Source organism: Mixophyes fleayi, chromosome 6 (genome assembly GCF_038048845.1).
Source record: "Mixophyes fleayi isolate aMixFle1 chromosome 6, aMixFle1.hap1, whole genome shotgun sequence".
Classification (NCBI taxonomy): Eukaryota; Metazoa; Chordata; class Amphibia; order Anura; family Limnodynastidae; genus Mixophyes; species Mixophyes fleayi.
The window spans coordinates 163,487,692-163,506,590 of record NC_134407.1 but is presented as its reverse complement, the minus strand read 5'-3'; the positions used below and the strand labels follow the sequence as shown (position 1 = coordinate 163,506,590).

Here is an 18,899-nt window from a genome sequence, read left to right as displayed (position 1 = left end):
CAAAAATTAATTCAATATATCCTGAGATGACGATAGTGAAAAGAAGAAGGCATCGGTACATGTACCTCCACAATTCTTGTTAAATAGGCTTCTCCATGCTTAGCACAGCTGTAGCCTTTGATACATAGAGCTTTTCTGAGCTTACTCAATAGAGCCGTTATTGTGATGTTAAAATGAACTTGATATCTAAAAAATGTTCAGACAACCATTGCCACAGTCAGTGGCAAAGTTATTTGGCAGCTTGTCAATCTCTCTTTCTCTCTTCTACCTCTTTATCTTGTCTGTCTGTCATTATCTTATCTCTGTCTGTGTTGATTTCCCTGCCTATCATATAGAAGTCCTGTGTTCCTAACTCCCTTTTGCAAAGCAGACTGTCTGATGTTGCTGATGGTGGGGGCAGAAATCAGCCTCAGTTGCCATGGAGTTTCAGCTAGTGTGTGACGACACAACCAGCATTTCCTAGCTCAGGAAAAAACACAGAACAGCACTCCCCCCCCCCCCCCCCCACAAGACTATCACCACATAAACTGTCTGCGTTCCTCACAAGCCCCCCCTCCCTCACCCACCACCTAATTTGCTTTACCTTTTACAACATATCTCATTTTGACCTTTTTTACCTGGTGACAACGTCTGTCTCTGATGCTCTGCACTAGGCAACTAATCCTATATTGTAGCTATCATTTCCTCTAAAATAGGCATTGCATTAATCATCCATGCCTCCACATGTTTTCCATCATATTCTCCACACCCCCATGTCTCACATCATCACCCCCCCCCCCCCTTCACTGTGGCTATCTCCCCAAAACATCTGTCCTCAGCGGCAACTCTGATAATGCATTGAGCTTTTACAAATAATACACAGCAGGAACAGGAACATGTATTCGTTAACAACATTGATCTTTACATTATTTTCCACACACATTATTCAGCATCATCCCCATGTAATACATTGTGCCCCAATCATTTGCCAGGTTTTTTTTTGTAACATCTGCCTCTCCCAGACTCTATTCCCTTGCCTTTGAGTCTTTTCACTCATGCCCCAGAATTCCTTGCTCTCACACATCCATCTATCAGTGCAGGGATTAGGCAGCCCTCTCATGGGAAGCGGGCACAGGGCAGGGGGCAGTGCCAGGCACAGATTGAGGAACCAAGTGACGTATACATAGCAAGCGGAGCAACTATACAGAGCATACGGAGCAAGATAGAGAGGGAGGCAGTTGCAGGAAAGAGATAAAGGAACATACAGAAGAGGAGAGGGAGAAAAACAGCAGAGAGATATATCTGGAAAGACAGACAACTGAGAGAGTGAGAAAAAGAGGAGAGGGGGGAAGTAAACTGATGGAGAGAGAAATTGTTGAGGGAAAGTCACAGGATAGAGATGTAGAAATATAGAAGGAGGGGTGAGACAGGAGGGAGTGGGAAGCAAGCATGGGAATCTTAGTGTAATAGAGAAGAACAAATACATTCACAGCGCACATGTGAGACTGCAGCTGAGATCTATTGGTGAGAGTTTCTTCTCTAGGTGGTATCAGACAACTGGGGATTCATGCCCTGATAAGAATTCTGCCCTGCTGTGTGATGGGGTGTCTGTGTTCACAAGAAAAGGGGGAAAGACTCCTCCAACGATTGACAGGGAGGGAATCCCTGGTATGATTTCTTCCTCACAGAGAGATGGCAGTGTTATGGTGGGTGCTGCTATGGTGCCATCATGTCCAGCAGTTTCTCCATGCCAATGAGGATTTTCAGAGCTCTTCTTGGAGCAATACCATTAAAGAGTGGACACCGACTCCAACCCCACCTAAAACGCCAACATCTGCATCTCCTCTGCCCACACCCTCGGTTACGTTATCTTTTCCATCTTTTCCTTCTCTTCCAGACTCTTCTCCCACTCATTCAATTTCAGCCCCATTTACATTTTCGCCCTCTCCTACATCCCAAACTCCTACAACTCCTCCTGAACCCTCTACACCTGATCTGGACCAGCCTGATGAAGATGGAAAAAAAGCAGCTCTACACTTCCTACACTCAGGGGACATTCTTTCTCTATCAGAAGCCAATTGCTCAAGGAGGTTTGAGCTAACAGACCTACAGGGATCACCACCTGAGTCACTTCTCCATCATGCGAGAAGGCCACTAGACTACTTGCTGCATGCTACCAACTTCCTTAACATGATATTCCAGGCAAGTGACATGAGAGAGTCCAGCATACGGGAGGATATGGAATGGTATCATGCTTTGGTACGAAGTCTGGCTGGGGGGGATCCACATATACATCGGGCAATGCTCTCCTTTACTGCACACCCCATGTCCTCCAAACCCCAGCTGCTTCTTCAGGCCACCAAGGAAGGTCATGAAATTCTGCTTCAGGACCTATCTTCATCGGTTCACCATGTAACACACAGAATAGACCGTGTTTCCTGGAACAGCTTTCAAACCTACCCCTCTCTTTCCAAAGCAATTTTACTAAATGACCTCCAGAGTCTGGAAACTCCCAAGTGGAGTCGGGGAGACAGCTACATTGTGAACCCAAACCATGTTCAGTGGTCTAAGCCCTTTCTGGAGTGTGAGCGGGGACGATTTGTACAAGGATGGATGGTCTCACTGTCCACAGCATTTTATGGGTTGAAACCTGATCTGAGTCCAGAGTTTAAGTAAGTAAGCCTCCATATTCATGTGAGGGAAGGGGACAGATGGGATCTTTGAAGAACATGGAGAGGGAAAGGAAAACAGATGGGAGGGGGAAGAGGGTCTGATTGAAAATCTATCTGTAGTGTCTGTGTTGATGATACAATGTGAGTATTACTCTCAGTGGAACGATAGTAACTGGGTCATACTTAATGTAATGGTTATGAATGTACAGTTAAATTAATTATCTAATTCTATACACTGCTTGGTATTTGCCCATTCTGCCTCTCACCTGTCCATTTCCCCCCTCCCCCCTCAGATTAGTCTCTAACACACAGTCATTTCTGTATCACTCACATTCGTCCTCAAACTGAGCAGCTGTTAAGCTGAAAATCTCCCGTCCGCCAGCTCTAAGAGAACAGATGGCCCTAAAATGCCAGGTTCTAACTGCATGTGCATACCCCTGCCTTTCCATCTCAGTATCCCCTTACTTATTAATACATTCATACCCACATTAGCACTTACCCTTATAACACTAATGCAAAGGCCTCAACAACCCATGTTCATATATTTTGCCATAATCCATACATTTCTCCAGATGTTATTGTTACAGATGGGTATATTAAAAACCCGAAACACTAAACGACATTAACATATGTCATTCTTTCATACCTTTTATCAGCCCTCTCCATACAGTATCTCCAGATTCTAACCCTTCAATCTCTATATTTCCTTTTCTCAATAATCAGCATTTTCACAACCTCACCTCACCCAACAATATTTCATGTGTCCTCAACAATATATTTCCAACCTGTGGCATTTATATTTCTTGTACTGAATCACCACTATATCCATATCCTAAGTGTTATTCATACACCAACTAGATCTAATACAAATTAGTAGTTTCACTCAGTAGTGCTGTGTCATATATTTGTACCCTATTATTGTCCTTACCAAGCATTAGCTATGTATCATAACCTCCCCCATTAACTAGCCTCATCCTGCATTCAACTATAAATGTTTGTCAGCCATCATTATTTTCAGATCCATTGCTCACCTCTCATATCTACGCATCAAACCTCACAGATCATATATCTCCTGCTTTATCCATCATTATCTTCTTATTCATGTTTGTTTCCTTTATCCAATATTATTTGTAGTTAATATACTCAGCTGTCAGTATATCAGTACTTCCAGATTTTGTCCTTACCCACCAGTATCTTCATATTATACACTCACCTTTCAGTATCTCCAGATACTGTCCTGACAAACTGGTATCTTCATATTATAGTCACCTGTCAGTATCTCCAGATTCTGTCTTTAACATCATTTTCTTTATATTATACTCTTACCCTTCAGCATCTCCTGTTCTTACTCATCAGTACCTTAATATGATGCACTCACCTGTCAGTAACTCCATAAACTGTCCTTACCTATCAGTATCTTCATATTGTACACTTACCTGTTGCCTGTGGAGGTTATTTCTGAAGCGTAAAGTGTCCATTGCACAGTGTAAAAGCACCTTGCTTTCCACTGAAGTACATGGATTTACGGGGCAATATGTGAGTGTTTGTAGAGGAGCTGAATTTTTTGGCCATTGGTTGAAGCTGGGTGAAGGCAAACTTAGTAAACTATTAAGTGAATGCACCTCAATTTGGGGACCCATGCAGAAGGATATTTTTTTAACATTTTGCACATCGAACATATTAAAATGAGGTAAAGGGGTGCAGTGTCGGACAGATATTAAGGGCCCACCACGGGAATGCAGTGGTAGAGTCCAACAAGAGGGTGTGCCACCAGAGAGGCATGACCAGCCCCTAGAGGGGGAATGGTCAGAGCCACAGTGTAGTATATAAAGAATGCAGTGTATATAGAGAATGGTCTGGACCACACCTCTAGATCGGGACAATGTCCTGAGTGATCGAAAAACAGTTGGCAGATGGTCCTGCTCTCTCCTACCTATTCTTACAGCTTTCACTACCTACTGCTGTTCATTCCTTAAGCTCAAAAGCTGCTTGTCTGGATCCTGGAATGTTGTGACCCTGTTTGGAAAGAGGAATAAGTGCTTGAAATATGGAAATCCTAGCAATGTGTGAACACTCTAGACCAGTGCTCCTCCACCTTTTCTTACCCTCGGCCCTTCCCAGAATTCTGTGGCACACCAAAAGCAAAAATATACAAAAAAGGGATAACCACAGCAAGTAACAGAAAAGGGGCAGTGCTAGCTCCATACTCAGGGAAAGGATAAGTAGGGAGGTGAGCAGGACTTCTGGGTACAGTGGGAGGGGAAATTGGGAAAGGAACATGCGTGGGAGAGATGAGCATGTGCTTTTTCTTCTGTTGGAAGCATTGCGCTGCGCAGGGCCATTGCTAGCATGTCTGGCTCCCCCCTGCAAAAAGTAAATTTGCGCCCTCCTCTTGTATAAATTATTAAGGACACTCATATAATAATATAATGTCTCCATAAACTCATAGGGGGGTATTCAATTGACCGCAAGTTGTTTTTTTAACACCTCGTTAAATCATTTTAACACGTTTTTTCTTCATTTTGGTGCGCGTTAACTTTACCCGCTATTCAATTCAATTTTTAACGCACCATTTTTGTTGCTCAAATTGTCCTATCGCGCTCAAGTAGAAGATCTATTGAAAGTATAGGGTGTGCGAGAGGCAGCCACGTTAAAAGCTATTCAAAAATATGCTAAAACAAAATACTGTATGTAGATATTATAAAATAGAAAGATTGTGTAATGCAATCTAATGTATGCAAATGTATGCCAATCCTTTTTTTTTATACATGACTGCGTTAAACCCTCCCCTTCACTCCCCTAAAAATTTGCAAGCTCCAATGATTAACGCGCAGGGGCAGCGTTACCTGTTTTTCAATTGAATTGCACAATTTTTTAAGTGGGGTTAGCTAAAAACGGTCGCGCCAGGGGGTGAGAACCCATGCGGGGATTTTTTTTTTAACCCGGCGGCAAAAAGAAGCAAGGGATGGCGGCACGGCACATTTACCAAGATCTCATAGCACACCGATTGCGGAGCACTGCTCTAGACCATTCGAACCAGTCCTGATATTAAATCAATAGCACCCACGTTTAATAAATATACCTCCCTCCATGTAACCAATTCGACGTTAAATTATTTTTTTACATTTAATAAATATAAAAAAATATTTAATAAATATACCTATTCCCCCCCCCCCCCCCCAACCAGCCCATGAATCAAACTAATAGTATTTCCATTAATAAATACACCTATACATGTTAACGGAAATCGAGGCATCAAAGGGGATATTGCTCTTTGCCTGTTGTTTTCCACTTTGTGAGTGGTCTCCCATATCTTCATATGACACACTAACCTGTAAGTACCTCCAGATTCTGTGCTTACCCATCAATATCTTCATACAATGCTCACCTCCTAGCATCTGCAGATCCTGTAATTATACTGTAAAATGCTTTGATTTTGCACCAGTGTGCCTGTATGGTTCACATAGGCACCTCAAGGTCTGCTACTGCTGCTAGGTGTGCGAAGAGGTGGAAAAGGTTTAAGGGGTGCTCTGCAAAAGTATAAATGTTGCATCATAGTCCAATCTCCTACTTATTTAGTACCTCCACGTTAATTAAATATTGTTTTCATGCACCTTCCTGTCAGTATCTCCAGATCCTGTTTTTACTCATCAGGATCTTCATATCATACACTCACCTTTCAGTACATCTAGATCCTGTCCTTATCCATCAGTATTTTTGTGTAATTTACTCACCTTTCTGTGTGTTCAGATTCTGCTTATCCATTAGGGTCTTCATATTATACACGCACCTTTCAGTATCTCCAGATCATCTCTTTACCCCTCAGGAACTTCATATCACAAACTCACCTTGCAGTATCTCCAGATCATCTCCTTACCTAACAGGATCTTCATATTACACTCACCTTTCAGTATCTCCAGATCATCTCTTTACCCCTCAGGTTCTTCATATCACACATTCACCTTTCAGTATTTCCAGATCATCTTCTTACATTTCAGTATCCAGATCATCTCCTTAGCCCTCAGGATCTTCATATTATACACTCACCTTTCAGTATCTCCAGATCCTGTCCTTATCCATGAATGTATTTATATAATTCACTCACCTGCCAGTATATCATGTTCTTAACTATCAGTGTCTTCATATAATACAATCAACTGTCAATATGGGGAGATCCTGAGTCTGGGTGGTCAGCATAGACTGGAACTGCTGTTAGTTATGAGGAGAGGCAGAAACATTTCAAGCAGTTCTCTGCAAAAGTATAAAGATCACATTATAGCCCAACCTCCTCCTCCTATTTTTGTGACACACCCTTCATTAAATAAACTTTTGTATGTTTTTTCTTCTAAAACACTGCTTGGTTTAGCCTCATTTATGGCTTAAAATAAATATGAGAGTTAGGGGAATGAGCTGATTTTGGTTTTATTACATGTGACACTTTATTGGATGTGAAGCTTTTTACTATTGATCAGTTTGTGCTCAGAAATGGCCATCTTTCTAAAAATGCAACATGGAGGCACAGAAAGGGTCCCTTTAAAAGTATGGAGCAAGACCTGAAAGACTGGCAGCTAAAACTGGTACAAAACTTAAGTTGTTTTGTGGACTAAACAATGTGCTCTCTCCACCCCTTTATCTCATTTTAATAAGTTTACTTTGCAAAAAGGAAATCTTGTTTCTACAGCGCTCCACAGTACTAAACTCATCTACTTTGTGCTTTGCTAGGAATGTCCTCACTCAGTCTAACTCCTTCTTTTAACTTCTGCTCCTTAACAAATGCCATGATCTTGCTCCACAAATGTATGTGCTTTGGAGAGAATCTAGAGGCACTTGTCTTAATCCAAGCACACCGCAAGTTTAAATATGATTGTGTACTTTGTAAATGACATATGGTATCTTTGTACCATACACTTACCTATCAGTATCACCTTTATTCATCAATAAATTTATAGTCTCTTTTTTTTCTAGATCATTAACTTAATTTATTAATCTTTCATATGTCTAGCTCCTGTCCTACCCTTCAGTATTAACATATACGGATTTAACTGTTTGTCCAAATCTTGCTTAACCATAAGTATTTTCATAGCACACATGATCCAACCAGTATGTTTATATTCTGCCCTTAGCCATCAGTATCATATCTGTATAGCTTTATCTTACCCATCAATACCCTATACTGAGCTTCCAATATGTTCATATGTTGTGATCATTTAACATAATTTTTATATCAAATACTCACCTACATGAATGTTCATTTTCTACCCAACCATGATTACCTTTATATTAAATCACTGTCAAATGTAGACCTTTCTCTTATCAATGATGTATTTCTATACCCAGGAAAAACTTGCCACAATATTTATCTCTTGATACAGTCAAGTCCATAAATATTGGGACATCGACACAATTCTCATATTTTGGGCTCTATACACCACCACAATGGATTTGAAATGAAACAAATGATGTGCTTTAACTGCAGACTTTCAGCTTTAATTTGAGGGTATTTACATCCAAATCAGGTGAACGGTGTAGGAATTACAACGGTTTCTATATGTGCCTCACACTTTTTAAGGGACCAAAAGTAATGGGACAATCAACTCAAAACCTATTTCATGGACATGTGTTGACTATTCCCTCGTTATTTCATCATCAATTAAGCAGGTAAAAGATCTGGAGTTGATTCTAGGTGTGATATTTGCATTTGGAATCTGTTGCTGTCGACTCTCAATATGAGAACCAAAGAGCTGTCACTATCAGTGAAGCAAGCCATCATTAGGCTGAAAAATCAAAACAAACCCATCAGAGAGATAGCAAAAACATTAGGTGTGGTCAAATCAACTGGTTGGAACATTCTTAAAAAGAAAGAATGCACCGGAGAGCTCAGCAACACCAAAAGACCCCGAAGATCACGGAAAACAACTGTGGTGGATGACAGAAGAATTTTTTACCCTGGTGAAGAAAAACCCCTTCACAACAGTTGGCCAAATCAAGAACACTCTCCAGGAGGTAGGTGTATATGTGTCAAAGTCAACAATCAAGAGAAGACTTCACAAGAGTGAATATAGAGGGTTCACCACAAGATGTAAACCATTTGTGAGCCACAGAAACCGGAAGACCAGATTAGAGTTTGGCAAACAACATCTAAAAAAAAGCCATTACAGTTCTGGAACAACATCCTATGGACAGATGAGACAAAGATCAACTTGTACCAGAGTGATGGGAAGAGAAGAGTATGGAGAAGGAAAGGAACTGCTCATGATCCAAAACATAGCACCTCATTAGTGAAGCATGGTGGTGGTAGTGTCATGGCGTGGGCATGTATGGCTGCCAATGGAACTGGTTTCCTTGTATTTATTGATGGAGTGACTGCTGACAAAAGCAGCAGGATGAATTCTGAAGTGTTTCGGGCAATATTATCTGCTCATATTCAATCAAATGCTTCAGAACTCATTGGACGGTGCTTCACAGTGCAGATGGACAATGACCCGAAGCATACTGCAAAAGCAACCAAAGAGTTTTTTAAGGCTAACAAGTGGAATGTTATGCAATGGCCAAGTCAATCACCTGACCTGAATCTAATTGAGAATGCATTTAACTTGATGAAGACAATACTGAAGGGAAAATGCCCCAAGAACAAGCAGGAACTGAAAACATTTGCAGTAGAGGCCTGGCAGAGCATCACCAGGGATGAAACCTAGCGTCTGGTGATGTCTATGCCCTCCAGACTTCAGGCTGTAATTGACTGCAAAGGATTTTCAGCAAAGTATTAAAAAGTGAAAGTTTGATGTAGGATTGTTTAGTTTGTCCCATTACTTTTGGTCCCTTAAAAAGTGGGAGGCACATATAGAAACCGTTGTAATTCCTACACTGTGCACCTGATTTGGATGTAAATTCCCTCAAATTAAAGCTGAAAGTCTGCAGTTAAAGCACATATTGTTTGTTTCATTTCAAATCCATTGTGGTGGTGTATATAGCCCAAAATATGAGAATTGTGTTGATGTCCCAATATTTATGGACTTGACTGTATATTGCTGCGTCATTGATATTAACATATTTACATTATTTCTTTTCATCATCCATTAGCATCCTGACATCCTACCATCAAGTTACCTTATATGTGCCCTAGGTCATCAGTATCTGAATACACATCAAGCTCTAACACATCAGTACCCTCTATTCTGTCATAACTTGCCTGTCTCCTTTTGTTGCCACCTACCCCATCAGCTTCCCCATTTTGCTTTTCACCCATTGCTAATATTACACTTTTTATTTGAACCTGATCCATTGCTGCTATAGCTCAAAATCAGATATACCAACCAGTAATATGACTGTGTTAATTTTGTAAAGGTCCTAATCCTAATCATTAGTCACTAATCATTAGTACATGTTTTGTGGCTTTCCTCCAGGGAGAAAATATGAATTTACTCCCTAGTTTAACCTACATGGTATATTTCCCTGTGCTCCTGGCAGGAGATCCATAGTTGAGACCTGAGGCATGGTTTAAGTGTTACACATTATTTTCTGCATTCCATAGGGGAACCTTACACCTGGATGTGCGATTGCTGAGTCTGGGGATAGACCAATGCTCCCAGGACCCTGTTTGGTTCGCTAACACTCACAGCTGTGATGAGAACAGTACAAAGGTAATGGGCATCTACAGAAGAGTTGTACAACTGAATACTTATGTACTTTACCATAGTATTAGCAGAACATACTGTATTGGATGGAAAATTGTACATCCGCCTTATGCAACCTGTGGTTCTCTAGCTGTGGCGAAAGTCCTTGTAGTTTTATTATAGCTAAAGAGACACAGGTTGCCTACATCTATTGTAAATGATGGTTGTACACATTACTTTGATAGATTAGCAGGTCATTGTATCTAATTGTAATTGTCAGAATATTATTGCATAATACACTAAGTTATATATGTGTAACCTCTTGTAAATAATATGTGTATAAAAGTGAGTTCTGATGTCATCATTTGAGTATTTAGTAGAAACCATCTGTATATTATAAGGAATCACACACTCCCTACTAAAGCATTACAGATATTACAAGTCACCTCAGATTTTCCTGTGAATTGTATAAATGCACTTGACTTACAGCCATGGTCTTTTACATGGTTAATGCTAAATTTGCATGAACTTATTTGTACAATGTCAAATACATATGTAGGGACTGCATTATCCTATATATTATGTATATACACATTTCTGAAATCACCAACTTCAGATAACACCACTATGTTTGTGCTTGGAGTGTTTCTTGGCTGGGTATTGAAATGTACAGATTGACGATCTCTGGGACAAGTGTGTAGTTAGAATGTCCTATATTGGTAGTTGAATGTAGTTTGCATGCTCTGAGCTGCATATTCCCCCCTTTAGTGCGTGTCGGATGAAAGAAACGGCTCCATATTGAGCAAGTACCAATGCGTGTGCCAGCCAGGCTATTACAGGACACAGCTTGAGGGTAACGTATCACTGTGCTCGTATATCTATGTGCAGAGTCCATACATATGTATTCCTAAATGTAGACATGTAGCTACATATATTTATTACTGATTTATATATTATATGTTTGTGTAAACATAACTTTGTATATACGTTTAAATATACTTTACATGGTGTGTTCCACCATAACCTGTATATACTCTGCAGGCTCAGACAATTCTTACCCTGGGATTACTCCCTGTACGCGCTGTAGTAAGGGCTGTGATACTTGCGTGGATGATTCTCCTTGTCTGGTGGAAGAAGACTGGGCTCTCCGTGTTACTGTATTGTCCCTGCAAGCTACTGGTATGATGGGGGTCTTCTTGAGTATGTTGGTGTCCTATAACTTCCGTGAGAGCAAAGTGAGTATGTGACCTCCAGACTGAGCACGAACTGTGCCTCCAGAACCACGCTTTATACCATAATGATACCTACTAGTTTTTTTGATGTTCTGTAGTTCTAGCTGCTTGTTGACTTTGCAAGAACATCTTTTACCTACCAGATAAGATGTATTTGCTGCACAAAAAATTAACATTGTTTACCATGTACAGAGCAGATGACTTTGATTTGTATGGATATATATGTATAGAATAAAATAAAAAATATGGATAATATCAAAACATGGATTACCTTACACTAACCCTATCTAATGGGAAAATGTTGAATATAATATGTTCTGAAGGTTTTTTCATGGTGATTTATGAATCATGATATCTACAACAGCTGGAGTGCCAAAAGGTTGGCTCTCTGTGTGCTAACATCCTTTTCCTGACTATTACCACCTGCACCTTGTCTCTTCCCATACAGAGGATACGAGCCTCAGGTCTTATCCTTCTGGAAACAATTCTGTTCGGGTCACTGCTGCTTTACTTTCCAGTGAGTGGGGAAAAAAAAATGTTTATTGCACCTGTCACAACAAATGAGCTTGAAGATAGGTGATCCCTTCTCTCATAACACCTGTTTGTACTTCAGGTATTCATCGTGTATTTTAAACCAGGTGTGTTCCGGTGTATGGCTCTTCGTTGGGTCCGTCTTCTTGGGTTCTGTACGGTATATGGGACCATTGTGCTTAAACTTTACAGGTGAGAATTGGGGATATAATCGGTCATAAATGATTTCATGAGCTGATATATGTAAATATACAATACCAATTTATCATGCTTGTAATGACACAGGGTGATGAAAATTTTCCTATCGAGGACTGCTCAGCGTGTGCCCTACATGACAAGTGTGCGTTTATTACACATGTTATGTGCGATCTTGGTGGTCTGCATCTGGCTCCTTGTGGGATGGACTGTGGGGACATTAGAGAACCTACAGAGAGGTGTTCCTGTGGTCATCCGCACACAAACACAAGAAGGGCTCATCTTTTATACATGTGACTATGACCGCTGGGACTACATGATGTCTTTGGGTGAGTTTGCTATGCTGGTTCCACATTGCATGTTACATTTCAATATGAACTACAGAATATGGGACTGGCGGTTATAGAACCATGAAATATAAATGAACTACATTCTACAAAATGTAACTAAGAATGAGGTGCTCAGATACCATCTTACACACAGATGGTTAATGGATGCACTCTGCTCTCTCTCCAGCTGAATTGCTCTTTCTGTGTTGGGGCAGTTACCTGTGTTACGGAGCTCGTACTGTGCCCTCTGCTTTCCATGAGCCACGTTATATGGGAGTAGCGATACACAATGAGATGCTGATATCAACTGCATTCCACATTATCAGGTGAGATCAGATACACCAAGCTACAAGCAAATCCTTCAAAGTCAGTCCTTCAATCCTCAGCTTTCCACATCAGTATTAATCTTCCATGTGTCCAGGTGAGCAAGCTAATGTTGTAAATTGTATAGATTCACCAATGATTTTTCAGTTATATATTCAGAAAACATGATTTTTGAGGGAACGGAATGTAGAATGGGAATCTCGAAAAACTGTACCATATAGTTCTCCTGGTCATCAGCACAGCTCCACTTGTCCACTATGTCCTATAGCAGTGTTGGCTAACCTGTGACACTCCAGGTGTTCTGAAACTACAAATCCCAGCATGCTTTGGCAATATATAGCAGCTTATTGCTGGAAGGGTATGCTGGGACTTGTAGTTTCACAACACCTGGAGTGTCACAGGTTAGCCAACAGTGTCCTATAGCATGCAATGCAATATCAAAATCATTATCCTCTGAAGGTCCATTACACTTTTTTTTCCCTCCACTCTAGGTTTATTATGGTTCCATCTCTTCACCCGGATTGGACGCTGCTTCTGTTCTTCATTCATGCACATGGAACAGTCACCATGACACTCATCCTGCTGTTTGTGCCCAAGGTAAATTATAATACGTGTGTTCATACATTTATGTAGGAGATGTTCTCTCACCAATCCCAATGTAAGTGGCTGTGTTAGTTCTTGCATGCAGGAGGTCCTCCAAGGGAAGAGATTGCAGCAGAGGTGTATGAAGATGAACTGGACTTGAGACGTTCCCGTTCCAATCTAAATAGCAGCATCACATCAGCTTGGAGTGAGCACAGCTTGGATCCCGATGACATCAGGGTATGACAGTCAGGGTTAAAAATCTGAAGCTTTGTAAATAAAGATTTGCAGTGAGCAGCAAACACTGAAAAAATGATTCAAAGGCCATTATGAAAAGTATATTATACAGCCCTAAATACCCGTATAGTATACCAACCTGTCCTTCCAGAGTATAGAAGTAAAACAGATTCCACATAGTAGCCCATGCTCTACAGTTAACCTGCCCCACTGACATTGCAGCATAAGGGTCTTTAGATACAACCTTATCGGAGAGCCCCACATATTGCCCTGTGCCCCACAATTTTCCTTCACCAATGAACCTGCATTGTTTCCCAATCGTATACTAGCAGCAATGACTCCATATCTATAAGAGCTCTAGCCACTGCCATGTATCAACCTGCCAGACAGTATACAGCACCAGTGACCACACAGATTACCTTGTGCCCCATAATATAGCAAGATATGCCTCACAGCATGGCAGTGGCCCTACCTACCCCACAGTACCTTCCGAGTGTACCAGCATCAATGACCCAAAATACAATCAGGTGCTAGGTTATCAAGATTACAGTGATAAAAAAAACTAGCACAAAGAAGAAATAGCAAATGACACAAAGAAGCTCATTTAGACTTAGACATATGTCAATTCTTCTGGAGTAAATATACACATTTCCATACTGTGCATTTGTACCAAAATGTGTTGTAGATCTGTGTGCATCTTAAATCTGCAGGCCCTTAAACCAGGAAAGGTAGAAAGAGAACAGGGAAGCATAAGTTGAGTACAGTAAGGGAGTATTCACATAATTGTAGTTCACCCTCTGGAGATGCGACCTAATGAGCGTTAGATACATCTCCCATTCTGATTGGCTGTTTTCCCCTACAGGTGATAATACTTTAGGCATTAGTGTCATGGCTATATTATATATGCTAATATGGGGCATAAATATACTGAGGTATGCCTGACACATATATACTACTGTTTTATTTTTTTCTTCAGATACATGTGACTCAACATCCACATGTAAATCAGAGTGCAAAATGCATCAAACTCTAAATGTGGCCTAAATTGTGTAATATTTTTTTTTTATTTTACTAAGCTTTGATTAAGGAGGTCTACAATAGTCTTGAATTATCTTGACACATCACTTCCAAGACAACTAAGGCTACTGGGGCATCCATGATGTCTTTTCATCCACCAGGGAGAATCTTAAGAATCTCCTCCTCACTCTGCACCCCTTATATCCCAGATGTAATTATAATCCAAATACTAAATTTAGACAGTAGATGGCAGTAGTACTGTATATTATATATTACACACACCTATACACTGCATAAATAACAGCATGTGGCAGTAGCACTACATCTAATGCTTGCATTATAAACATATATTATAGCAAAACAAAACAATATGCAGTCTATTTCAAAGTGGTCATATCTAATCTATGTCTAGAATATTCACTTATCTCTCTGTCTGAGCTGTAGTCTTAATACATAAAGTTACAATGCATTATTTCATACCTACAACTGAAGATTATATGGATATATGCACTTTAAAGCTTTAATTATAATTATACCTACACTTAAGAATGACGTATATAAATTTAATCTATTTATTATGAATTACTTTTAATTAGGTCGCTCCAGTAACACAGCACCATTGCTCCATAGTATACCAACACCAATATTACCACCACAGTATATCAGCACCAATGACTCTCTTATACCAGTTTGAGTCCCATAGTATACGAGCACCAGTGACCCCATATACAGGCCGGTGGCTCATAATATACTAGCACCAGTGACCCCATAATTTACATTCACCTCTGACGCTCATACCAGCCTTACATTGACCAGTGGTTTCATATACTTTCCAGCGTCCTTCATACAATGAAGCAGGCAGGAATATCTTTTTTCATGTAGCTCATGGCTAGTTGGTAACGCTGGGTTAAGTGGAGTTGATTATTTCACTAAGTACACTGTGACCTGCTGGTGCCATGAAATCACATTTGCTTGGACAACACATACAATAGATAAAGGGAACATTCTGAATAACTACCTATTACATGTTAAGAAAAGGTTCCAATATACGACATACTCAAATGTCCATTACTTATTAACTTAATCCTTTTACATTGCTGTCTGCAGGATGAGCTGAAGAAGCTTTATGCACAGTTGGAAGTCCACAAAACAAAAAAAATGACCCTAAATAATCCTCACCTGCAGAAGAAACGCAGCTCTCGCCGGGGACTTGGCCGTTCCATTATTCGGCGCATCACTGAAATCCCAGATTCTGTGACAAAGCAAAGTGGACGCGAGGAACGTGAGGGATCACCTGGATCCACTGGAGGGCAGAGGCGAAGGCAACAGGACAGTAGTAGTGTTAAACTGCGTGAAGAGTCTTTGAGGCAGAGAGTTCTTTCCTTAAGAAAATCACATAGTACATATGACCACATGCAAGAATCCAAGGATAGTGGCGCCACTTCCCCACGATTGGAGAGCTCAGCCCGGGATGCCTCCTTACGGGACTCCCTAATGAGACGGAATCTTGCTAGGAATGTATCTCTGCGTTCACGCGGGGATTCTCTTCGTCAGGCCCCATTGGTCTGTAAATCTCTTAGTGCCCACAATCTGCTAGCTGATAAGAAGCCATTGAGTTTGTATCCTGGGACTCTACAGAAATCACATAGTATGATGGGAAGTGCTAGAGGGAAGGGACCACTACTAACTGACATCTCCACAGAGCAGACTATGGAAGGAAGCCGAAATCCTTTATTAGGTGGCAGCTTTGACAAAGCAGAAGTTTGCCCATGGGAGCTGCAAGAGCTCCCACTACCATCTGAAAATCGGTCTCAGAAGCATGTCACCTACGCACCTGGAAAATGCAGTAGCCTGGACAGCTCCCATTCATCAGGAAAACCACATACTTCAAGAATAAAAAAGGGGGAAATTGGAGGGAAGCACCATAGTTTAGGTAGTAGTGAAGAGCCCAGGAGTCCAGAAGAGGGACATCAGCAGTGTGGGCAACCAAAGAATGAAAATGGTGGTTCTTCTCTCACAATTAGGCCAGGGGCAGCAAAAAGTGTAGAGGGTATGGTATGCAAAGGATTAGCCTCAGAGACAACAGTTACAGTGGTGAAGAAACCAGAGCCAGTGGAATCCACAAGACCACCACACAAGAGTACATTAAAAAGTTTGGTTCTTGCAGTCAGAGCATTTAAAGGAACAACTGTGGGAAAGGAGCATAAGGAAAGGATGAGAGAGTCCGTGGAGGGAACAGTGGATGCCAAAAAACAGCTGCTTGAAGAGGTTTGTCCTTGGGAGACCGAATCAAATTCTATATTGGACCAGAAGCTAAAGCTTCCAGCTTTGAATGAGGCAGAAAAGGTGCCAATTTGCTCTTCCCCACATCTAGAAAAATACATAGACAACAAAAGGGAACAGGAGGAGAAAAATTCTACTCCCAAAACATCCAAACATACTTCAGTCAGCAGGTTAGAAAGAATGAGCCAGCTTAAAGAGACAGTCTGTCCTTGGGAAAGCATGGAGGAGTCTAGAGATGTCCCACACAAATCAAATAGTGTGGAGAGCAGAAGAAGTGAAATATGCCCATGGGAGAGCACAGATAGTGAAGGTCCAGGAGGTCCTCTCAGTCAATCGGGGAGCAATCTTTCCTTTCACAGCCCTCCTGCAGAAGGTAAAAAGGCTAATAATGATAATGTGTGGGAGGGTGAAGAAAAGAGCGTAAGACTGGATATCTGTCCTTGGGAAGGAAAGGATGCAGGGCAAGCAAGAAGAGATATTTGTCCGTGGGAAACAGGTAGAGTAGAAGCGGAAATGGGAGGCCTGAGTGGACACAATCTGGCAATGAAGCTTGAAGTACTGGGTAGGCAAAGAGATGCAGTGTGTCCTTGGGAGAGTGAGGAGTCTGGAGGCTCCCCTGGTGCACTCAGCCAGTCACAGAGCAAGATATTTGAAGGGTGTCCCATTCAGTCTAAAACCTCTGACAGCTTGGATTTGGAAGTACGGAAGGGGGAAATATGCCCTTGGGAGAGCCTAGATTCTGAAGGTACTCCAGCAACCTTGAGTCAGTCACAGAGCCATAGCTGGGAACCTCCTTCCAAGGGGCTGGAAGGTGCAGCAACCTGGGAGCCATCACAAACAAGCAAGACCTCTAGGGGCCAGTTGTACAAGTCACAAAGTAAGCAAGATTCCTTGTGTAGTTGGTCAAGCGAGGACCCTCGACCACTAACCAAAGTCATGAGCAAGAGTGAGGGTCGTATCGGTGATCTGTATACCTCAGAAACCACTGCAAAGTATTATAAGCGTTACCACCACTCTCTGGTGGAAAAAAGCAAAAGATATTCTGGCGAGCAGGGTAGCAGTGTCAAACACACACTGGGTGCAAACAATTTAGTGGCCACAGGGGTTGAAACCTCAAGCCGACTGGCCGAGATTTGTCCCTGGGAAGTGCATGAAGAGACTCTAAAAGTCAGCGAGACCCAGGTCCCAGCCAGCAAAGCGGATGTGTGTCCATGGGACTTTCAGTAATATTAATCAATGGGGGTCCCAAATCAACTCTTTCAGTGTAAGGATAAACAGTGTGGAAGATGGTGGATGTGGTGGTTACAAATGAAAATGTCTGAAGTAGGACTTGGGTGGGAGGTGGACTGAAAAGGAGAATGGCGAGTAGCCAGTGAAGTGTGGCAGGTTTTTGTGTTCAAAAGTGTGTATGTGAGAATGAAGAAAGAATGGATAGTGTTACTATAAACTCATATAAGACACATTTGCCTGATCTGCAAATTAACTTTGTTCTGTCAAGATAAAAACAAAGTTGTATGATAAAATTGATCCACTGTTTGTGCCCGAATATGAAAAATAAAACACTCCTCATTTTCCTTGCTGGTTTGGTAGCTTTTACGTACTGTATTTAAAGGAACTATATGAGACCATAATAGTTTTAAACATGTCAGATTTCCAAGGTGTTTGAATTTTTTATTTTTTTTTTTCAATTTAGTTGGGCTTTAGTACCTTGTACTAAAACCGACATTTAAGGCGCATTTCAGTCACTCCATCGCCAAATTAGAGAGAACTGGCTAATCAGTGCTCAGATCCATTAGTGAGGTTGACTGATCAATGCACAGCCAAGCAGATATTCATCTGACAACCCTATTTTATTGACCTAAAAATGAGGCAATCGATATAAATGGATTATCCTACGAGTTTGTG

General features: G+C 41.2%; 1 protein-coding gene across 1 annotated transcript; it reads left to right on the top strand.

The window, feature by feature from the left end:
• The first annotated feature begins 854 nt into the window (after positions 1 to 854).
• GPR179 (G protein-coupled receptor 179) lies at positions 855 to 18,568 on the top strand. Its single transcript, XM_075177024.1, has 11 exons — positions 855 to 2,651; positions 10,183 to 10,291; positions 11,033 to 11,117; positions 11,306 to 11,499; positions 11,945 to 12,013; positions 12,110 to 12,219; positions 12,313 to 12,551; positions 12,739 to 12,877; positions 13,367 to 13,472; positions 13,551 to 13,697; positions 15,819 to 18,568. Exons 1-11 carry the CDS (start codon positions 1,672 to 1,674, stop codon positions 18,219 to 18,221), a joined length of 4,581 nt encoding a protein of 1,526 aa, XP_075033125.1. The 5' UTR covers positions 855 to 1,671; the 3' UTR covers positions 18,222 to 18,568.
• The last annotated feature ends 331 nt before the right edge of the window (positions 18,569 to 18,899 follow it).